Raw genomic sequence first — 17,500 nt, forward strand, 5'->3', positions numbered from 1 at the left:
CAGAACGTTTTGTTACAAAAGGGTGGTGATTTTGGTTATTTAGAACGAAGCGATCCGAATACGATGTTTATCGTCAACGAAAAACCAGAAAAATCTAACCGTTAGAGTAAAGCGTAGCATTTTTTTTTGGGAAACCCAACAGGATAGCACCATTTTTTATAAAGCCACATATTGTGTGAACTATCCTACAGATTTCAACTCAAGAACTACTGCTTCGTAGCAGTCATTTGTAAAAAATCGCTCAGAAAAGCATCGTCGATGGCCTCGTCGTTCCCAAGGCAACTAAACATGTGGCGCCGAGAACAAATCAATCCATCGCTCGCCTGGATCCTGGCGAATGACATAATATATCGCTTCAAAGTTCCATTCGGTTAAGGGCTTTATCAGTTGGAAGTATTGTCACATGATTAATTAAGTAAAAAAAAAACAAATCAGCAATCAAAAGTAGTAACAGAAACACCGAGGTGAGGTCGATGGAAATATAGCAACGCGGTGCCTCGATCACGTATGGCGCCTTGCGTCTTTTTTTACATTCTTCTGAATGTCGGGCGCACGATGGCATTGAATTTTATGATATAGCCGTATGGCTGGAGGCCATATGCCATCGAATGAACGACCAGGCCAACCAGGCATCGTGCGAAAGCTAAAACTCACGGCACCGTGTGCCTCTTACACGGCGTATAATCTACAGACGTGTGTATTATGGTAGTGTCATGTGTCGATTTTGTCCTTTTAAGGAACTGAGCTTTACATTTTCTCCTCTCCGGCGCCGGCATCGGTCTCGGGGTCGGCGAAGGCGACGAATGGACGCTGCTTGACACCAAATGCGTGTCTGGGTTAAAGCGAAATAGATGAATTTATCCAATCGCGCGCAACATATTTGATCATAGTTGGATGAAATGACATGCTTTGCTCAAAATTATTACATGTACTTACGCCATATTGCCATGAGTCAACGATGTGAGAAACATGACCTAGTGCTTTTTGATATGGTGGTGCTGAGACTATTTTTGAAACCTATGATAATGCTCTTCGATGGTTATCCTTCAACTACGATATCGAATGGATCATCGCTAATGTGCTGATCGGAAACGGAAGCAGTAGGTTGGAAAAATGGTCGAAGCATAGGTGGTCGACGTGTCACCGATTGTCGCCTTTTGTTTTGTATTACAAACAGCTTTTCATGGCGTTCACATATTATTCTGTGATGGTCATGAAGCCTAGAAATGGAGAAGGCGGAATTCTCTCCACTCACAACATGACATTGCCCGAGGTAATTCGATCACGGCGCACATCCGATCGATCACCTTCTCTGTATAATGCTCTGGCTTGGCTTGTCTCGGTCCGTAGTTTGTTGCGATCACGTTTCCCCTTATGAGCACATGGCAATTAGCGTGACTTTGGCGGTTTTCGAGGTGACCGAAGTAAAGCGATCACTAATGAAAGCGAGATACGATAGAAGGTGGACTAGTGTAATGGCGGGTGGCATTTCAGCTTTGCGGCCTACAACCGACCGAGCATTGGTTTGTGTCGTCTTATCGATTGAGCTCGAAGATGGCGATGGCTAAGTAAACTGAGTTTCTATGCAGCCCGGGCCAGGGGCATACTAGATTGTCTGCTAAAATTCCCGTGTCATTGCGTTGAACACAAACCCATAGTACGCACCGGTGGAGTAGCATAATGAAACAAGTACAATGCGACCTCCTTGGATGGAGGGCATGGCCGGGCAATGATTTTTGGGTCGAGCACCTGCTGTTTCACCTTTTTCGGAAGTGGCTGTCCCCCAGGGCCGCAATGGATGGAAACACCTGCAGCAGCAGGGTGGCGCTTCCGTTCTATTCTTTTTTTGTTGAGCGCAGGGTTGGGCCGCCGAGCAGATCAATCAATTTCCATACGCACCAGGCATAGGCACAGAATGGTATGCGTGGTGCCGGTTGATCTCTTATTTGCCCGATGCTACGCCACTAATCGTAGGTCCCACCCAACGATGTTATGCATCAGCATGGTGCAGTGTAACCCCCCCCCCCCCCCCCAACCCTCCCTCTCGATAGCCGCGTTCCATTCAGGAATTGTTCGATTTGTCGACCCTCCCAGAATAGCGATAGCTGGAGAGGGGTACGAGTGAACGATGGAATCGGTGGCAGGTGGCGTCGCGGTTTATTCAATCTGGCCCAGCTCCGGTCATGGTTCAGTGGGTCACTGAATTTGCTAACCACTGTTGGACCTACAGATTGTTGAAAAAATGTTTTCGTGATCGCGCGTTTGTGTTGTTTTTTCAACAAGCAGCATCAGCAATTGTTTTTGAAATTTCAACAATCGGCGGCCGCCATGATGCCCTGTTTATTTATCTTTTCGAGACTTTCCATCGCGTTCCGCGTTGCTTCCACCGGCCGCTCCAGGTTTTAGAACGCGTGCTTCAGCTCGTTCCTACGAAGTCATTATCCTCTCTGCATCCACCCGCGGGTTTTTTTTAATGCAGAATAGACGATTTCAACTGATAATCTCTACTATCGATAACAGAATTCAACGTACCTCGTTCTTAGTACATAATTTGAATTAGGTCTTCCCATTTTTGGGAATCAATACGGAGTATGCTAAGAAAGTATTATGTTAAAACTAACTAGGCCTTGGAAATATCGTACTGACACGCTTAAGAGGATCCTCAACTAAATTGTAATGTTTTTGATTTATGATAGGACATGTTAAAGCCTATAGTATAGTTTTCCTTTCGATTTGATGTCTGATGGTTCGATGATCATGCGAAAAGTATGTTAAATTAGGAAATGTTATCTCACGTATAATTTCATGGCTAATCTTCCTCCACGCTTCAAATATGCAAAGAGATTCGCCAAGAATATTTAGTTTCCTTGCGAATCTCGTTCCCCAGCTGGCGGTTTAAGGAAAAGAAAATTTTCCCGCTGTCTCGCTCTTTCTCACGTGGGAGAGGCCCCTCCGAATCCCTCGAACCCGCATAGTATAAACAACGATTTCGAAGTTTTGACGATTCGGGATTTCGAAATTTTTATCTCGTTCGATCGGCTGTGGGTCAAGGTATGGCACACTTGAGATGTCCAGCAACCTTTTAAGCATATTGTCCTTTTAAGGAGCGTTGGGAAGGCCGCGGCGATCGCTGGATTGCACGGTTTCCTTAAAAGCACCGTCCGATCGCCTTGTCTCGCTCACAGCAACGCGCCTTCTCGCTCACTCCAGCGGCGAGCAGGCGAGATGAACGCCGTACTGGAGCGCCAACATGGCGACGGTTTTCGCTCTCGGGCGAAAATTCGGTTCATTACATCCGTGGCGGTGATCGAAGAGGGTAACTTCTCGGAAGACAAAGTGCACGCGATTGGTTTCGGGTTAAAGTTTTCCAAAACTGCAACATAGTGGGTGGATTGTGTTTTCTGTGACCTTTATAATTGTCCTCCGTAGTGGCCGCTTCCTCCGCGATAGCGTGCAGTGCGTGCGGGCTCGGTGTCAAATTGACCACTTCCCATCGGCTGGAGTTCGAGGGGCTTGGTCGTCATCTTTGGCCGCGGCGGTCAGGATGATGGCGATGCTAAACTAATCAGCCTCTCCCCCCTCGAGTGGTGCAGTTGGTGCGGTCGTCCTGTAGTTGGCTATAGCCGCGAATAGTTTGTGCGATTGATCTTCCGCTGGAAGCCACTGGGAAGGGAGGGTGCTGAAGTGGAAAGAGTCCGTTGTGTTTGCCCGGTGCGACGCCCTTTGCACCTACACGCCTTGGTGGCGCTTCATGAAAAAGCGATTTAGCTAGTGAGAAGAAGAAAAGGGGGAAAACCGTGTTGGCGACAGTGTGGTTGGTTGTGGGTGCAAGAATTTCACGAGGAAAATACAGCTTCGCATGGAGGTGTCATTGTTTGTGACAAAAAAGCAACTTTTCGTGAACTTTTGATGCGGTGTAGATTGCTGCGTTTGTGTCAGCAGCAGGCCTGGAAGGTTTTGCCTTACCAATGCCCGCTTGCTTCGTACCATTAGGGTTGTTGTTCGTTGGCACTAAATTTAATGCTAATTTGTTGCTGGTCATTTCTCTTAGCGAAGAAGCAGTTTAGTACTAGTAGAAATCCATAGTTGATCTTCCAGTGTGCGATTCGTGTGATTGTGCTTTCAGTGGGTGAATTGTCAGAGTGATAAACCGCTGAAGTAAACGTGAGGAAAGGAGCACCTGTTTTGGAGCATTCCGATCTCGGTTGCTATCAGAGTAATCCACCAGTAAAGCCGCCGGAATTGCAAAATCTCGGCGTTTGGTCAGTGCGCTCTGCCAAGCCCGGTGTAATTTTATCGCTTATCGAAAGAGATAAATTGTACTGTGCGGTTCGAAGAGGGGCACCAGCAGCAGTTAGTGAATCGTCGTCAGCGGGAAATAAGAAGGCTAAAAAAAATATAAAATAGAAGCCATGGCCGCGAACGTGCAGCAAAGTGGTAACCTGCTCGACGTGCTGAAGAAGAAGATGCGCCAGACGAAGGAGGAGATGGAAAAGTACAAAGATGAATGTGAAGAATTTCACAAAAAACTCCAGAACGAAGTGATGAGGCGCGAGGAAGTAAGTGCCCACTAAAACAGCGGGATAGGGTCAATTGTTTGTATAATCTGGGAGCGGAAGGAATAGCATTAACGAAGGGGTTACCCCGGTGGATTATAGCGAGCTGATGGTAATTTCGGTGGGCATTTTATTCTTTTTGGGTGAATCCAAATTGCGGCCGACAAAAGAACGGCCTGCGAAAGTTATCTCGCCCCTTTGATTTCGAATGCGACGACACCAATACAGTCGTCAGTCTTGTCCCATCTCGCTCTCGGGCGCACGAAAAGCGAGACAGCAGTCGCGACACTAGCGCCCTCTACAGGGCCACCACCCGAAGTTGCGTCTTTTTTGTGTTTCTTTTTGCTATTTTCTCGCGATATTTCCACTGTTTCGACGAGGAATTATTAAATTTATCAAAGAATAGCTCATGCGATTCGATTTCGGACATTAACTTATCTCGAGTCGAAACATGCGACGTAGTGGTGGCTAACGAAAATCTGATTACTAAGTTTACTCGATCAGTCATTGACAAAAATAGATAAAATTTAACCTACCGACTATCATTATTGCTATGTGGTGATGTTGGGAATCCTGGTGATTTATGTAATACTTAATCAATTGATGGCTGTTAGTGGTCACGACATAAACAGCATGATAATAAGGCATTCAAGACCCAGGTCACTCGACGTTCCCTGAAGAAGGGAGGACAATTTTGTGCGCGAATGACGCATCGTGCTGCCAGGTATTTTCTCACACCGGCACAATCATGATTTCCAGCCGGCAAAGCGTGCAGCATGGAGAAGGCTGCTTCTGCAGTACAATCATGACACCACCACCAACATCAAAAGTGTTGGAAAGGGGTGGGGGGGGGGGGGGGGCGGTCTGAAGGGGGCGAGCGAGTTAAAAACGGGGTCCAAGAGAAACAGAGGGGAGCTTCATATGACGTGTTGCTCATCCAAACGATGCCGGCGAAAAAGGGTGTAAATTGTGAAAGAAAGCCATTCCACCTGCCCCCACCCACCACCCAAAGATACGCCGCTGCACGTGTCTCTGATCACCCACTAAACCCTCTGCAGATCCTCATGCAATCCATGGACAATGATCAATGCGTCCGTTTCCTTTGTTATTTGCCATCTGTATCACCAGGCGTTCAAGAGGCCAACCTTTGGGTCTTTTATAACATTCCAAAGGGACGGAACGGGAGAGGGGGTACCACGCCCTGATGTGTGCCTCTTGTCTATCGTTTGGCGGAGACAAAACCTGAATTCGCATGATTGAATATCGGAAAGCCCCTAGAGATCGAACCCCTCCACCCCAGACAGACGCGAACCTTTTGAGGAGCTTGGCAAGACCTTGCAAGGCGCCGGAGTTAGCAAAGCCCAAGGCCACGGCTAGTGAGTGCTTAACAACTACTGATGATGATGATGATGATGATGTCATCGTTCCGTCATTTGTTTGCATCTTTATCCTCAGGCTTTTTGGCATCATTGTTTACAGAAAGCAAAGGTTTATCTTCCGATGATTTTATTATTTTGTGAATGAATTCCACTCGCGTTTTTCTCTGGCGAATTGAAACAGATGGTGGACGAAGTGGCATAAGTTGGGCTCTAGCGCGATTAGGCTTCCAAATGTTCCGGCGCACTGCCATCGTTGGCCTTCATGTTACTGTAGGTTGCTTCATGACAAAAAAAAAACACATATTCCGTTGCCGCCACACCCGTAGCCGTTATCTTTGCACGGTTGGAGGGACAGCGACGATGATAAGCCATTCTGACTCTCCCTGACGAAGCGGCCTTGGTTTTTGAATCTTTGGCCTAAATTCGTTTGATTGAACATTTAGTTACTAACTAGCCGGTAGCCGAGAACTACTTGATCGTCGAAGAAGCATTTTTCCAATACTCCTAGACCCCTCGGTCAGATGACAGTTTGTCAATTTCGTTGAATCGATACAGCTGTCATTGCTTCGGGCAAGAGAAGAAAAGTTTCACTTTACAGTGGAACCACGCGGCCTTACATTCCATGGCGCGCGCGCGCCTTCATGTCGGTGTCGTCCCCAACACCCCATCACGCGTCACACCACGATGACATCATTCTCATCCGGCGATCGCCATGGCATCCCCACAGACTGACCGTTCACGGGCTCGCCACGGGGAAGGGGAGCTTCGTGTGGATCGCCTTATTTGGTTGTAAAGTGCTCGACAAGAAAGAGAGGGATGATGGGGAGGGAGGGAGCGGGGGGGGGGGGGGGTGTCAAGGCGCTGTTGTCTGCTGAGTCGACAGTGACCGAATTACGGTGCGCCGCGATCGCCTTGTTTTATTCACTTTCACTGCAGGAAGGGGGTTGGTAGTGAGCTAGTTCCATGGGCCCTACAATCATTGATAGTAGTTTAAAATGACATAAAACAGTAAGATATTGCTATTGATAGAGAGAGAGATTGCGGAATGATTTACTTTTAAATGCTGTTGCAATGTTCAAGTGACGGCCGTTGCTGCAGAAAATGCATTTGATTAACTTTTTCTCTGTACTTTCTCTTTCCTTTCAGGCTGAATCAGAAGTTGCCGCTCTGAACCGTCGTATTCAGCTGTTGGAGGAAGATCTCGAACGTTCGGAAGAACGTTTGGCTTCCGCCACGGCTAAGTTGTCAGAGGCTTCGGCCGCTGCCGACGAGAGCGAACGGTAAGTGGGTTGTGTTCCGCGCGGGTGCAGAAGAGCGCGCGTAGCTACGGAACCGGTACACACCAAAGAAAAAAAAGCGAGAAAAAAGGGGAAATGAACGAAACGAAAAGTAATGGAGAAGGATAACTTAAATCTCGCTGTCCCCCCATAGACACGACAATGTCCTCACAGACCATCATTACTATCCCACACTCGCTTCCGAATCCCCTTTCCTCACCCCATCACTTTTTCTAAACCGATATGATTCATGCCAAAGTTTCAAAATCAATTCATTTCGATCAACACCGACAATCCGATTGTTGGTTGATGCGACTGCTTGAATAGCTTTAGAATTATAGTTTGATAGAGCCATTCTTTTGATTATCTCGTAATCAAGTTCTTCCAATTAGGGTCAACAATGGTTGATGCTCTGTATTAGTAATACTTAAACGATTCACATTCCCTGATGATTAAAAAATCAATAATTTCAATACCTTTGGGAGTTTTTGTTGGTGCTTGAGTCCTTTCCGATTAGATCATCACTATTACCATCCTCACCCTCCCCGTTCCTTAATCCATCACTAACATCGCATGCCATCTGTTCAGACGCTTACGATCATTGTTCCCCACAGGATCCGGAAAGCGCTTGAAAATCGCACAAATATGGAGGACGATAGGGTAGCGATATTGGAGGCGCAGCTAGCTCAAGCCAAGCTAATAGCAGAGGAAGCGGACAAAAAATACGAAGAGGTACACCGCGACCACCGTTACTTCGCTCTTCGGTGATGTAAACGGACATTACACCATTTTCCTCCATCTCATACCCCCCCCCCCCCCCCCCCCCTTTCGCCCCACGATCATCCTTCCTTCATCCAATCACTCCCCTGCCAAAGGGCATGATTAAGGCTGCTACACATTCGTTCGTTTGTTTTTGGTGTTGATAGAACATTTCTTTGTCGATGCGACAAATCATGTATCGTCGAATTGTCCTTCGTTGTCCTCTTAATGGTGACTTTAAGATTGACAATGGTTGGAATCATGGAGTTTTGTTTTTAATGTGTTTTGTCCTCTGAACGTTTGTTCGGCAATCAGCAAGGCGCAAATCTGGGAATCGCACTTTGTAGCCTCCCCGGTGCCACTCATTCTCTTATTTCCACTGCACAGTTGATCATACTGCTGCTGCTGCCGCTGCTGCTGCTGCCGCTGCTGCTGCTGCATCCGCATCCGGTTTATTTTGTAGTAATGGCAGTCTGGAAAGCACACTCACAAAGTCTTATACAACGTTGTCCTTCTCCTTCTTTGGTTTCTCGAAATGTACTATCGGTCCCGTGGGATTTACTAGGTTGCTTCCAAGCGTAAAGGTGGCGGCTCCACGTAAGAGTCATCGTTACTTATATTGGTTCTTTTTATTTTTCTTTCTTTATCTTCCCATCGTACAACACTATCGCACTATATCCCTCCATACGTGTATGTTGTGTACAACGCTCTTCTGCTCGCGTATTGATCTCAAAACCGGTGTAACCTGCGCTGTCGATCGCACTCGATCGCTCGCTCCTTCGTATGCAACCCATGCCCGAACGCGGTCGGAAAACTATTTTGTTTGAAAATCTATGTACTCGTAAACCCGTGCTGCATCCGAAAACGATCACCCACGATCATCGTATGTCGATGATTGCAAACGGATATGATCAAAAACTATTAATAATAATTAAAATAACCATTGAACCCCATGGTTCGATTATCAATGTTTATAAAACACTTGATTTCTCGATCGTAAAACCACACGCGGGATCATTCGTATGTAACTTGTAAAACTCAAAAATCGATTGCGTGTAAAATATGGTACGAACACGAAAATGCGACCTTCTGGTGACGGCGGCTGCAACGTGACACATCAACAACAACAACAACAACGGCGAAATGATAAACAATATGAAACGCACGTACAGCGCTCGCAAGGTTCTTGAGAACCGTGCCCTGGCCGATGAGGAGCGTATGGATGCCCTCGAGAATCAGCTGAAGGAAGCCAGATTCATGGCTGAGGAGGCTGACAAGAAATACGATGAGGTGCAAACGCTAGACATCACTTGACTAATAACAAAAACGCTTTCGGTGTGAACCTTGTGTTAAAAACAGTAAAGCACGCAGATAAAAAGCAATAGAGAGAGAGAGATAGAGAGAGTGAGATATGAGGAGAGGGAGAGAGAGAGAGGTGCTTCGTGAAAGTGTGACGCTTGAACGAATGGATGTTTGAATGTGGACATGTTGTTAAGGTGTGTCGAGGCAGACAGGAGGTCATAGGATATGGGCAACCTTCAGCCTGCTATGATCACCTTCTCCACTGACGTGTTGTTTGTTTTCCGTGACGGACGGGAATCGGACTCCAAGAACGGAAGATAAAAAGTTGTACGAATGTTTGAAGAAGCTTCTTCCTGCATGGATGTTTTCACTACTAACAATCAAGAACCTCTACTCCGAAAACAGCAATACAACATATGCTCTCCCGCACCACGATCATGAGGTGTGATAGTGAAGCTCATTCTTCATTGTGAACAACTGTGCAACAGTTGTAACCCCCGACATATCTTTACTTTTTGTATGCACACTTTATTTTTGGTTTTTGTATGTTTCTTGTTTTTGTTTGGAGAACAATTGCTAATGCCGCTATGCTTTTTATCATATGGTTTGTAGCGGATGTTATCGTATTTAAAGCTGCTGGTATCGTAAATGCAAACCATGAGCAGTAAGGGCTTGCATCTAGCAAGGTTTCTAGATGACAATACAACGCTTGTTCTGGTATGGCCTACTTCAATCGAATCACAGAGAGAGTAGCGTCGAGTGAGAGAAAATTCTCATTCGATTCCATGATAAATGATTCCATGATTCATTGAATGAAATGATCAAGAAATTATGTGTTTTCTTGATCAATCTGAGTTGGAAAATGATTCAAACCATCCATTTCATTACGTTATTTGTCGAATTGCCAAACTCTTGCCCACTCATCCAGATAGAAATAGTTTACTTTTGCGTGAGAAAATGCGAAAGGAAATGCATAATATTTTCTCTCCATTTTTCGACACCTGGGGGAACTCTCTGTGAGATGAAATGGCCAGTGTTTTTCTCCCATTCTTTTCGATCTTGCGGTGCGCTTTTGAAAAACCCTTGCTTTTCTGTGTGAAACACATTTTCTCACACTCTTCAGTCCACTTCTGGTGGTTGTTGAGTTTCAGTCAGTTTCCTTGCCAAGAGTACTGGGCAAATCCGAGGAAAGCCCTTTTGCTGACACTTCGTTTTGTAAAATTGTTCATTTTTTCGCACCTTATGAGACTGTTTTGTTAAATATTTATTCGTTCGTGTGCGAATATACCAGGCAGAATATCGTCTGTTCGACGCTATCAATTCAAATCCTTCTTATTCGTGTAACGAAATTGGTTCTTGCGGTGTATGCGTTGCTTGTTGCTGTGTGTTTTATTTACCAACGACATAATCAACCTCGTATAACGTACGCGTCCGTGTATAATTGTTGAATTAAATGCTAGAAATGTTCAACGTTTTCGACTGGGTCTATGGGTTGCTGTCTTTAAAAGAAAGAATCAGAATCAGGTCGTCTAGGCCAATACTAATGCTACCAATGAGGGCAAACGAAAGCAAAAGATTACAATAGCGTGCATTAATACGTGCCTTGTTACTGTAAATGAAGGAAATGAATGGTGCTTTTCACAGAAAATAAATGATGATAAATCGATTTTTGGTGTGTATTGGTATATTACGCAGCAGTTGAGCTTTTTAAATGTATTAAGCAGTGTAAAATAGTGCTTCTGAATTGGTTATGGTTAGTGGGGGCGCCCGCTTTATGGTTGTCTGTAGTATTTGAAAATCAAGAATCTTCTATTCTGGAGGCGCCCCTTTTGAAAATGGCATCAAATGATGTACGTTCGTTTAGATAAAGCGAGTAGTTTATTGCTCACGAAACAGAAAAGCAATCATTAAAATGAAAAATTTACCTCAAAGTGTGCTGGCTTCCGGATCAGTTACAAAACTTTGTTCACCTCCAAGGGAAGGCATAGCTTAACATCAATTCGGTCATTGGTATTGGGTGCATGAGAGCGGGAGCGCCTTTACAATAATTACCTTTACAGTTGTGTGATGTATCTAGGAGAAAGAGCACTTACCATTGAAAAGCTTAGGGTAACGATAACAACGAATAGCATCAAATAGCGACAGTCAAAGGAGCCGGCTGCTTATTAAAGAAATTAATCAATTAATAGCGGAAAAACGTAAACAATACACGAAATATATATTATTTTAAAACCATTTATAGAAACCAATTTATTTATTGCAAATAAAGTATTGAAAAAGTGCCTAAAACATATGCAGATGATCGAAAAGCGTGATCAATAATTCGACGATGTGTAAAATGGATCCTTTCCCCATTTTACTTTTTTGAAATGGTTCTCTGTTACTCGCCTGTCTTCACGGCTGTTCCGTTGTCCGAAATGATGCACTATAGGATGTTGTTCCAATGCTGCCATAGTTAATTGTTATTTTGTCGATGATTTATATATTTTTATCAGCCTTCCATAATACAGGCTAAGGATTGCTGAATGCAAATGGACAAATGTAATTTCAATATCACGTTTAACGTCTGTTTAGTTGGTTTTACAAGATCTACTCTTTGTTTTTCTTTAAATCTTTAAAGTAGTAGTAACAATAATAAAACATTTAAGAAGTACTAAGATTCCCATTACCAAAAAAACATACTTTTTACAACTCGTTAATTATTTATCACTTGCTGCGTCAGAGTGGAAACTCTATTCATAATCTGGTGCTTATCTCTGGCGCTACTGGTTTGGATTGTTGCAGATTTACTTCCAATACGGAATTTTTATGCTTCTACTTTTGTGTGAGAAAAGCTATCTCGTTGTTTCGATTATGTTTTAATTTAATATCTGCAATATTTAATATTTGCAAAAAAACAATAGATTACAGAGTACAAAAGGCAGCAGCATCAAGCTATTTGCCATCGTGTGGAAACATCATTTGATCATTCTCGATCATAATCATTTGATTATATTGGTTGAATAGTAATCAATGTTGGGTCCGCTTCTTTATTTAATTTTATTTGTATTTTGGAATACGAGTGTTTGCACTGTTCTACGATTGAATAGTATAAAATATTTATCGAAAATTTTGTTTCTTCCTCGCTTCATAAAGGAGAAGCCATTTTAAATTCGACATAGTTGTTAGATAAAATGCCTCATGAATTAGAACCAAATTGATGAAATTTAATCTCCCCCGGAATTGATTCTAATGAAGTCTCGCTCTTAGTGTTGTAACGGATCAACGGAACGTAGCTGTGGTGAATTGACGAGCAATGGTTGTTGAAGCTGCAGCATAGATCTATCTCTCGATACGCAGAACATTTCTAGCATGATAATATCTTATAGATTGTGTGGTGCGCCATGCGACGCAGAATGACGGAATGAATGTATGAAATGTGTGCAAGCAAAACTCTCGGAAAAAGAAGAATCTACCGAACGATTAGGCCTGCCAGATGAATACTGCGGATAACAGTAGAAAAATACTTCGTTTGAAACTAACAACGATTTGTAATGCAAGTGTGTGCATGCAGTTTTGCAGTGTCCTAAAGTGAATCGGACTGATAAGATCGCATTGATACTAAGAATCCATTTTTTTCTCTTCCGTCCTCCCGTCATTTGGTGATCGAATGCGATCTTTACCAACTTATCTCAACTCTTGGTCCGCCGGTGTGTAGGTTGCCCGTAAATTGGCCATGGTTGAAGCTGATCTCGAGCGCGCTGAAGAGCGTGCCGAAGCCGGTGAAGCGTATGTACCCCATATTCACCCCCCCAGAAAAGAGTGTCGAGTTGTGTGTTCCTTTTTTGTCTTGATTTTATTCTTGCTACTCGTGTGCGCTTCTGTGTGTCGGTGTGCTGATATTATTATTATTATTATCATTATTGCTTATAAACGGTTACACTGCAGCATCGCCTGGTCGGTCGCGGTGGTGGCTTGGACTTGGAGTAAGACTTTCGCTGGCCTGATTGTTTGCTTCCGGCCTTCTTCCGGTTAATTTTCGGGTCAATGGAAGGGGCGACTTCCTAAGAAGAGCCGCTCAAACTCAAGCATTTCTAATGGGCCTTTGAACTGGTTCCGATGTTGCTTCTCGACAGCCGTTCATCTCGCGCCCGTCTGTTAATGGCAGGGCATGGTGAAACCACCAATGAAGCAGTGGGCATCTATTTCGTTTGTTTTGCATATTTGCGATTGAAGTGGTTTGGTCGGTTGCTGTGCGGCAGCTACTAGCACTTCACATGTAGAGCATTGCATTCGAATGGGTCAAGCAAGCAGTGGCCACTCTGAGCGAAAGGACGCTCAAAGCATTCTTCCAAGTCACCCTTTGCCACAGGAATGCATTGATTATGAAGTACAAATCAGCATCACGTGATAACGCTATTCACTTGCTGCTCGGTGTTGCAGTTGCTTGTTTTGCGTGTGTTATTTATCATGCTTTTTTATCAGGCGATCTACTCCATTGATACGAAATATTAAGCCGTTAAACATTCACAAAATGGCCAGTGTGGTTTCTTAAGCTAATTTTCACGAACGAAAGCAGCCAAAATCTTGCAGGTGGAAAGTTGCCAAAACTTGCATCTGCTAGATGTTTAGTTTGCAGAAATGCAAACGCAAAAAAATAACCATCCTTCCTTTCATCCTCCTTCCCTCTGTAACCTTCTTGATCCGTTCTTAAATAGCTTGTTGTGATCATGGTCAGTTCGTAAATCGATCGTAAACCGCGATTCCTGCAGAGCCTGGTTGTGTCTACGTGGCTTCGTACATCGTACTGCAGGTGATAAATGGGTAACTCGGTTGCGTAAGAATGTGGCCAATTTATCGCACAGAAAAGCGTGCAGTTGGCAAGCTTCGCAGCAACAGTGACCCCGTTCATCTCTCGGTAGCAGCATCGAAGCGACCTACGCTTGCGGTGTTGCGTTTCACTACACAACCACGACCAGCAGCGGCAGTAGCAGTGTTTTGCGGTTTCGAACGATGATCGAACTGACATTCTAAACCAAATGTTGTATACTAACCTTAACCTTTTTCTCGTTTTACTTTTACTACCTCCCTTACCCCCGTTGTTGCCGCTGACACTGTTTTGTGCGCCTGCTACAATCACCTGCGGGTTGATCATCACCATCATCGCCCGCTGGTGCTCGTGTGTGCTGCTCTCTATGGCGTTGTTTTGGATGTCGTGTGCGATTAACCCTAACCTTAAAATTGATCTCCGATTCCCCGATGTGAACATCGTCGGTATTGCGACGATGGCACCCCCCGGCAACGACGACGACAATGGCCCATCGCACCGCAACGCAACGGACGCGCGGTGATCGCTGATCATAATCCTGCTGCTACCGCACATACCGCTACTTGATACACCGCCGTGTGCACGGGGACTTTGAATTGACTTGTGTGTTTTTTGTAACCTGTGTGCGCTGTGGCTTCCATAATGCCTTCGATAACAACCCCCCTTTCTGCTTCCCGAACGACGGACACGCTGGTGACCGAACTCGATCAGGTGGCCAGAAAGCTGGTGCTTATGGAACAGGACCTGGAGCGCTCGGAGGAGAAGGTTGAAATGAACGAAAGGTTTGTAGCGCGTGCAGTTTGTGATAGTGGAACAAAATCTTACCAGAAAAAAAAACAAAAAAGAGAAGAAAATCTTTAGATCGAGTTCCACTATCACGGTGCTAGTTGAATTGTTTTAGTTTGTTGTTTTGTTTGTGTTTGAAAAACTCGATACTTCTTCATCGTGTATCCTTTTTTAATAAAGTGATGTTTAAATACTGATATATTTTTTCCCCCCATTTCCCTTCAACTCGTCTCTTTGGCAACACAATTCTACCAAATACAGCAAGATCGTCGAGCTTGAGGAAGAGCTGCGCGTGGTCGGTAACAACCTGAAGTCGCTGGAAGTCTCGGAGGAAAAGGTATGAATTTTCGACTCATTTGACGGACGGACGGTCCGACGTACAAACCAAATCTGTCCAACAGCATCACCAGTTGATTGCGTTGGGACTACGACACAAAACAATTTTAAACTTTTGATGTTTGATGATCACTGCTCACTGCTCTTTCACTGTGCAGTTCACTGCTGGTAATCGATCATTCTAGCGATCACCATGTTTAGTTACTTCTGCCCAAGAAAATATTCTAAACCGCAAATAATAATAATAATCTCAAACGTAAGCAGATCATCATCAAACACCAAAAGACTCGGTAATAAGAGTTTGTTTTACCAATTCGCGCAGTATGACTACGACAATGTCCCTTCTTATTTAAAGCTCTCGTGAAAATCAATGAGAATGTTACGAATTAACTTGATTTATTTTTTTGTTTTTCATTACAAAACTCATCCTTTCCGCGACCCCTATTGATTGATACTGCAACTTATACCATTCGATCATCTTCGATCGATTGCGATTGTAATTGCCTTACGGCGAATCGTACTCGTACCGATACGCTGTGGTATCCTGTTCTGCACATATTTTTCCATTCTTGTCAAACCGTATCTTGCGTAGGCTAACCAACGCGAGGAAGAGTACAAGAACCAGATCAAGACACTCACCACTCGTCTAAAGGAGGTACAGCTGTTTTTCCCTATAGAACCCAATAGACCTTTGGCCCCCTTGGTGCCTAGGCTGTGTGGCTCGCCGTGTGGTTGTTTCGTTTCTCGATGCTTTTGCTTCAGTTGCTCAAGTTTGATCCAATGTATGCCTTGAATATTAACAAAAGTGTCTTTTTTCCCCATTTGTCTCTCCCGCTCACGATTTGGGAAAGAAAGTACATTTTCCTTCACAAGTGTGTATCTTTCCCTTTTCCATACAAATAGTGTCAATCTAACAAACTGTTCGAAATTGCAAATGATTTCCCAAAAATTTTATCCCCATTTTAGGTGTTGATTGTTTCCCCATCGTTATCAATTTTCTAATAAAATCTTTGCATTTTTTTTGTTTTCTCGCATTTTTGTCATCTGCTACCCTCTGTATTCTCTTTGATGTCTCTCATGAACGATTTTGTGAATGAAATTTCGCATTGAAATTGTGAAACATCGGAATCCTGACCCCATGCGACATCATCCATGACACATCGAACAACTAACTAATCCCCATAAACACCGATCGGGCGTGCCTGATCCCACGGTCAACATACTCGAAAATCGAACATAATCGATGGACGGCATCTGGTTTGACCGATTTCTTCAAAAACATTGCCCCGCCCCCCGCCCTGGATGATGCTGCGCTGATGTTATGTTGAGCTGTTCATTTTGTTTTGGTGTGATTTTGTGTACTGACTGACCACTGGTGTGCCACGGGTGGCGAACCTCGTCATCATCATCGATCGGTGCATTATTTTGTCGTCTCGTGCTCTCCCATACACAACGTGCTCTGCATCACCACGTGCCACGCAGGCGACGCAACGAGAGGAATCGTACGGTGGACAAGTTAGAGTGTTGGATCAACGTCTTAAGGAGGTACACGCAACAATTAGCTCAGTTCTGTTGTTGAGATGGCAGCAGATGTTTCAACCAATACGTTATAGAATTTTAGTTTTCGGCTAGCCTATTGTTTTAGTTTCGAGTGTTGGGCAGAATGGCAAGATTTCATACCTAAACAGTAGTTTCCTATCAGTTTAATCATGAATGTGTACGCGGGTATATGTGGTAGTTTGGCATAAAACAAACAACCGATGATCACTGCACTTTTCGACATCCACGTGTTTCACCCGCAGGTGTTTCGTTCTTCTGTCCCCATTTCTCATTACGTCCATATTGTCCTCGTCTTTCACCTGTTTGTGTATCGTCCTTTGTACAATTCCACGCCTTTTATTTTGGGTCCGTATCTTGTAATAAGCTTAGAATCCCTTGGCCTTCGGGAGGAGGTCTTCAAGACTAGAGTTTCAATCAAAGCACAACCCTATTCACTAGGCTGGTAGTATACCTTCCTGCGTAGCTAGTGATGAAATACGAACACACATGTGGAAGCCACTACAAACTTAACATATCAGTCGAATGTCAAAGATAAAGTCGTAGCGAAACGAATAGATAAACAGTGAGATTCATTCATTCGCGAAGCACTGCACAATCACAGATGCATTTTCTTTTCTCTTTTGGTTGGGACTCTACTCCTAAAGACAGAAACTCCTTTTTTTCGTTCACGAAACGTATTTCTTTTGTTTTGCACAAACCGAACTAAAGCCGTCCGGATGTATCCCGCCTGCTGTTACG

At 44.2% G+C, this 17,500-nt stretch overlaps 1 protein-coding gene across 16 annotated transcripts in view; it reads left to right on the forward strand.

The window, feature by feature from the left end:
- Positions 1–17,500, forward strand: part of LOC126571649 (tropomyosin-2) — a 31,938-nt gene that overhangs the window by 7,494 nt on the left and 6,944 nt on the right. For 4 of the 16 annotated variants that reach the window (XM_050230353.1, XM_050230362.1, XM_050230365.1 and 1 more), the window contains exons 3-7: positions 7,082–7,215; positions 9,144–9,261; positions 12,971–13,041; positions 15,128–15,203; positions 15,795–15,857. In XM_050230353.1, coding sequence (XP_050086310.1) covers positions 7,082–7,215; positions 9,144–9,261; positions 12,971–13,041; positions 15,128–15,203; positions 15,795–15,857 — 462 coding nt within the window. The other 12 variants (XM_050230355.1, XM_050230363.1, XM_050230366.1 and 9 more) reach the window with 7 other exon arrangements.

This window comes from Anopheles aquasalis, chromosome 2 (assembly GCF_943734665.1).
Source record: "Anopheles aquasalis chromosome 2, idAnoAquaMG_Q_19, whole genome shotgun sequence".
Taxonomy (NCBI): domain Eukaryota; kingdom Metazoa; phylum Arthropoda; class Insecta; order Diptera; family Culicidae; genus Anopheles; species Anopheles aquasalis.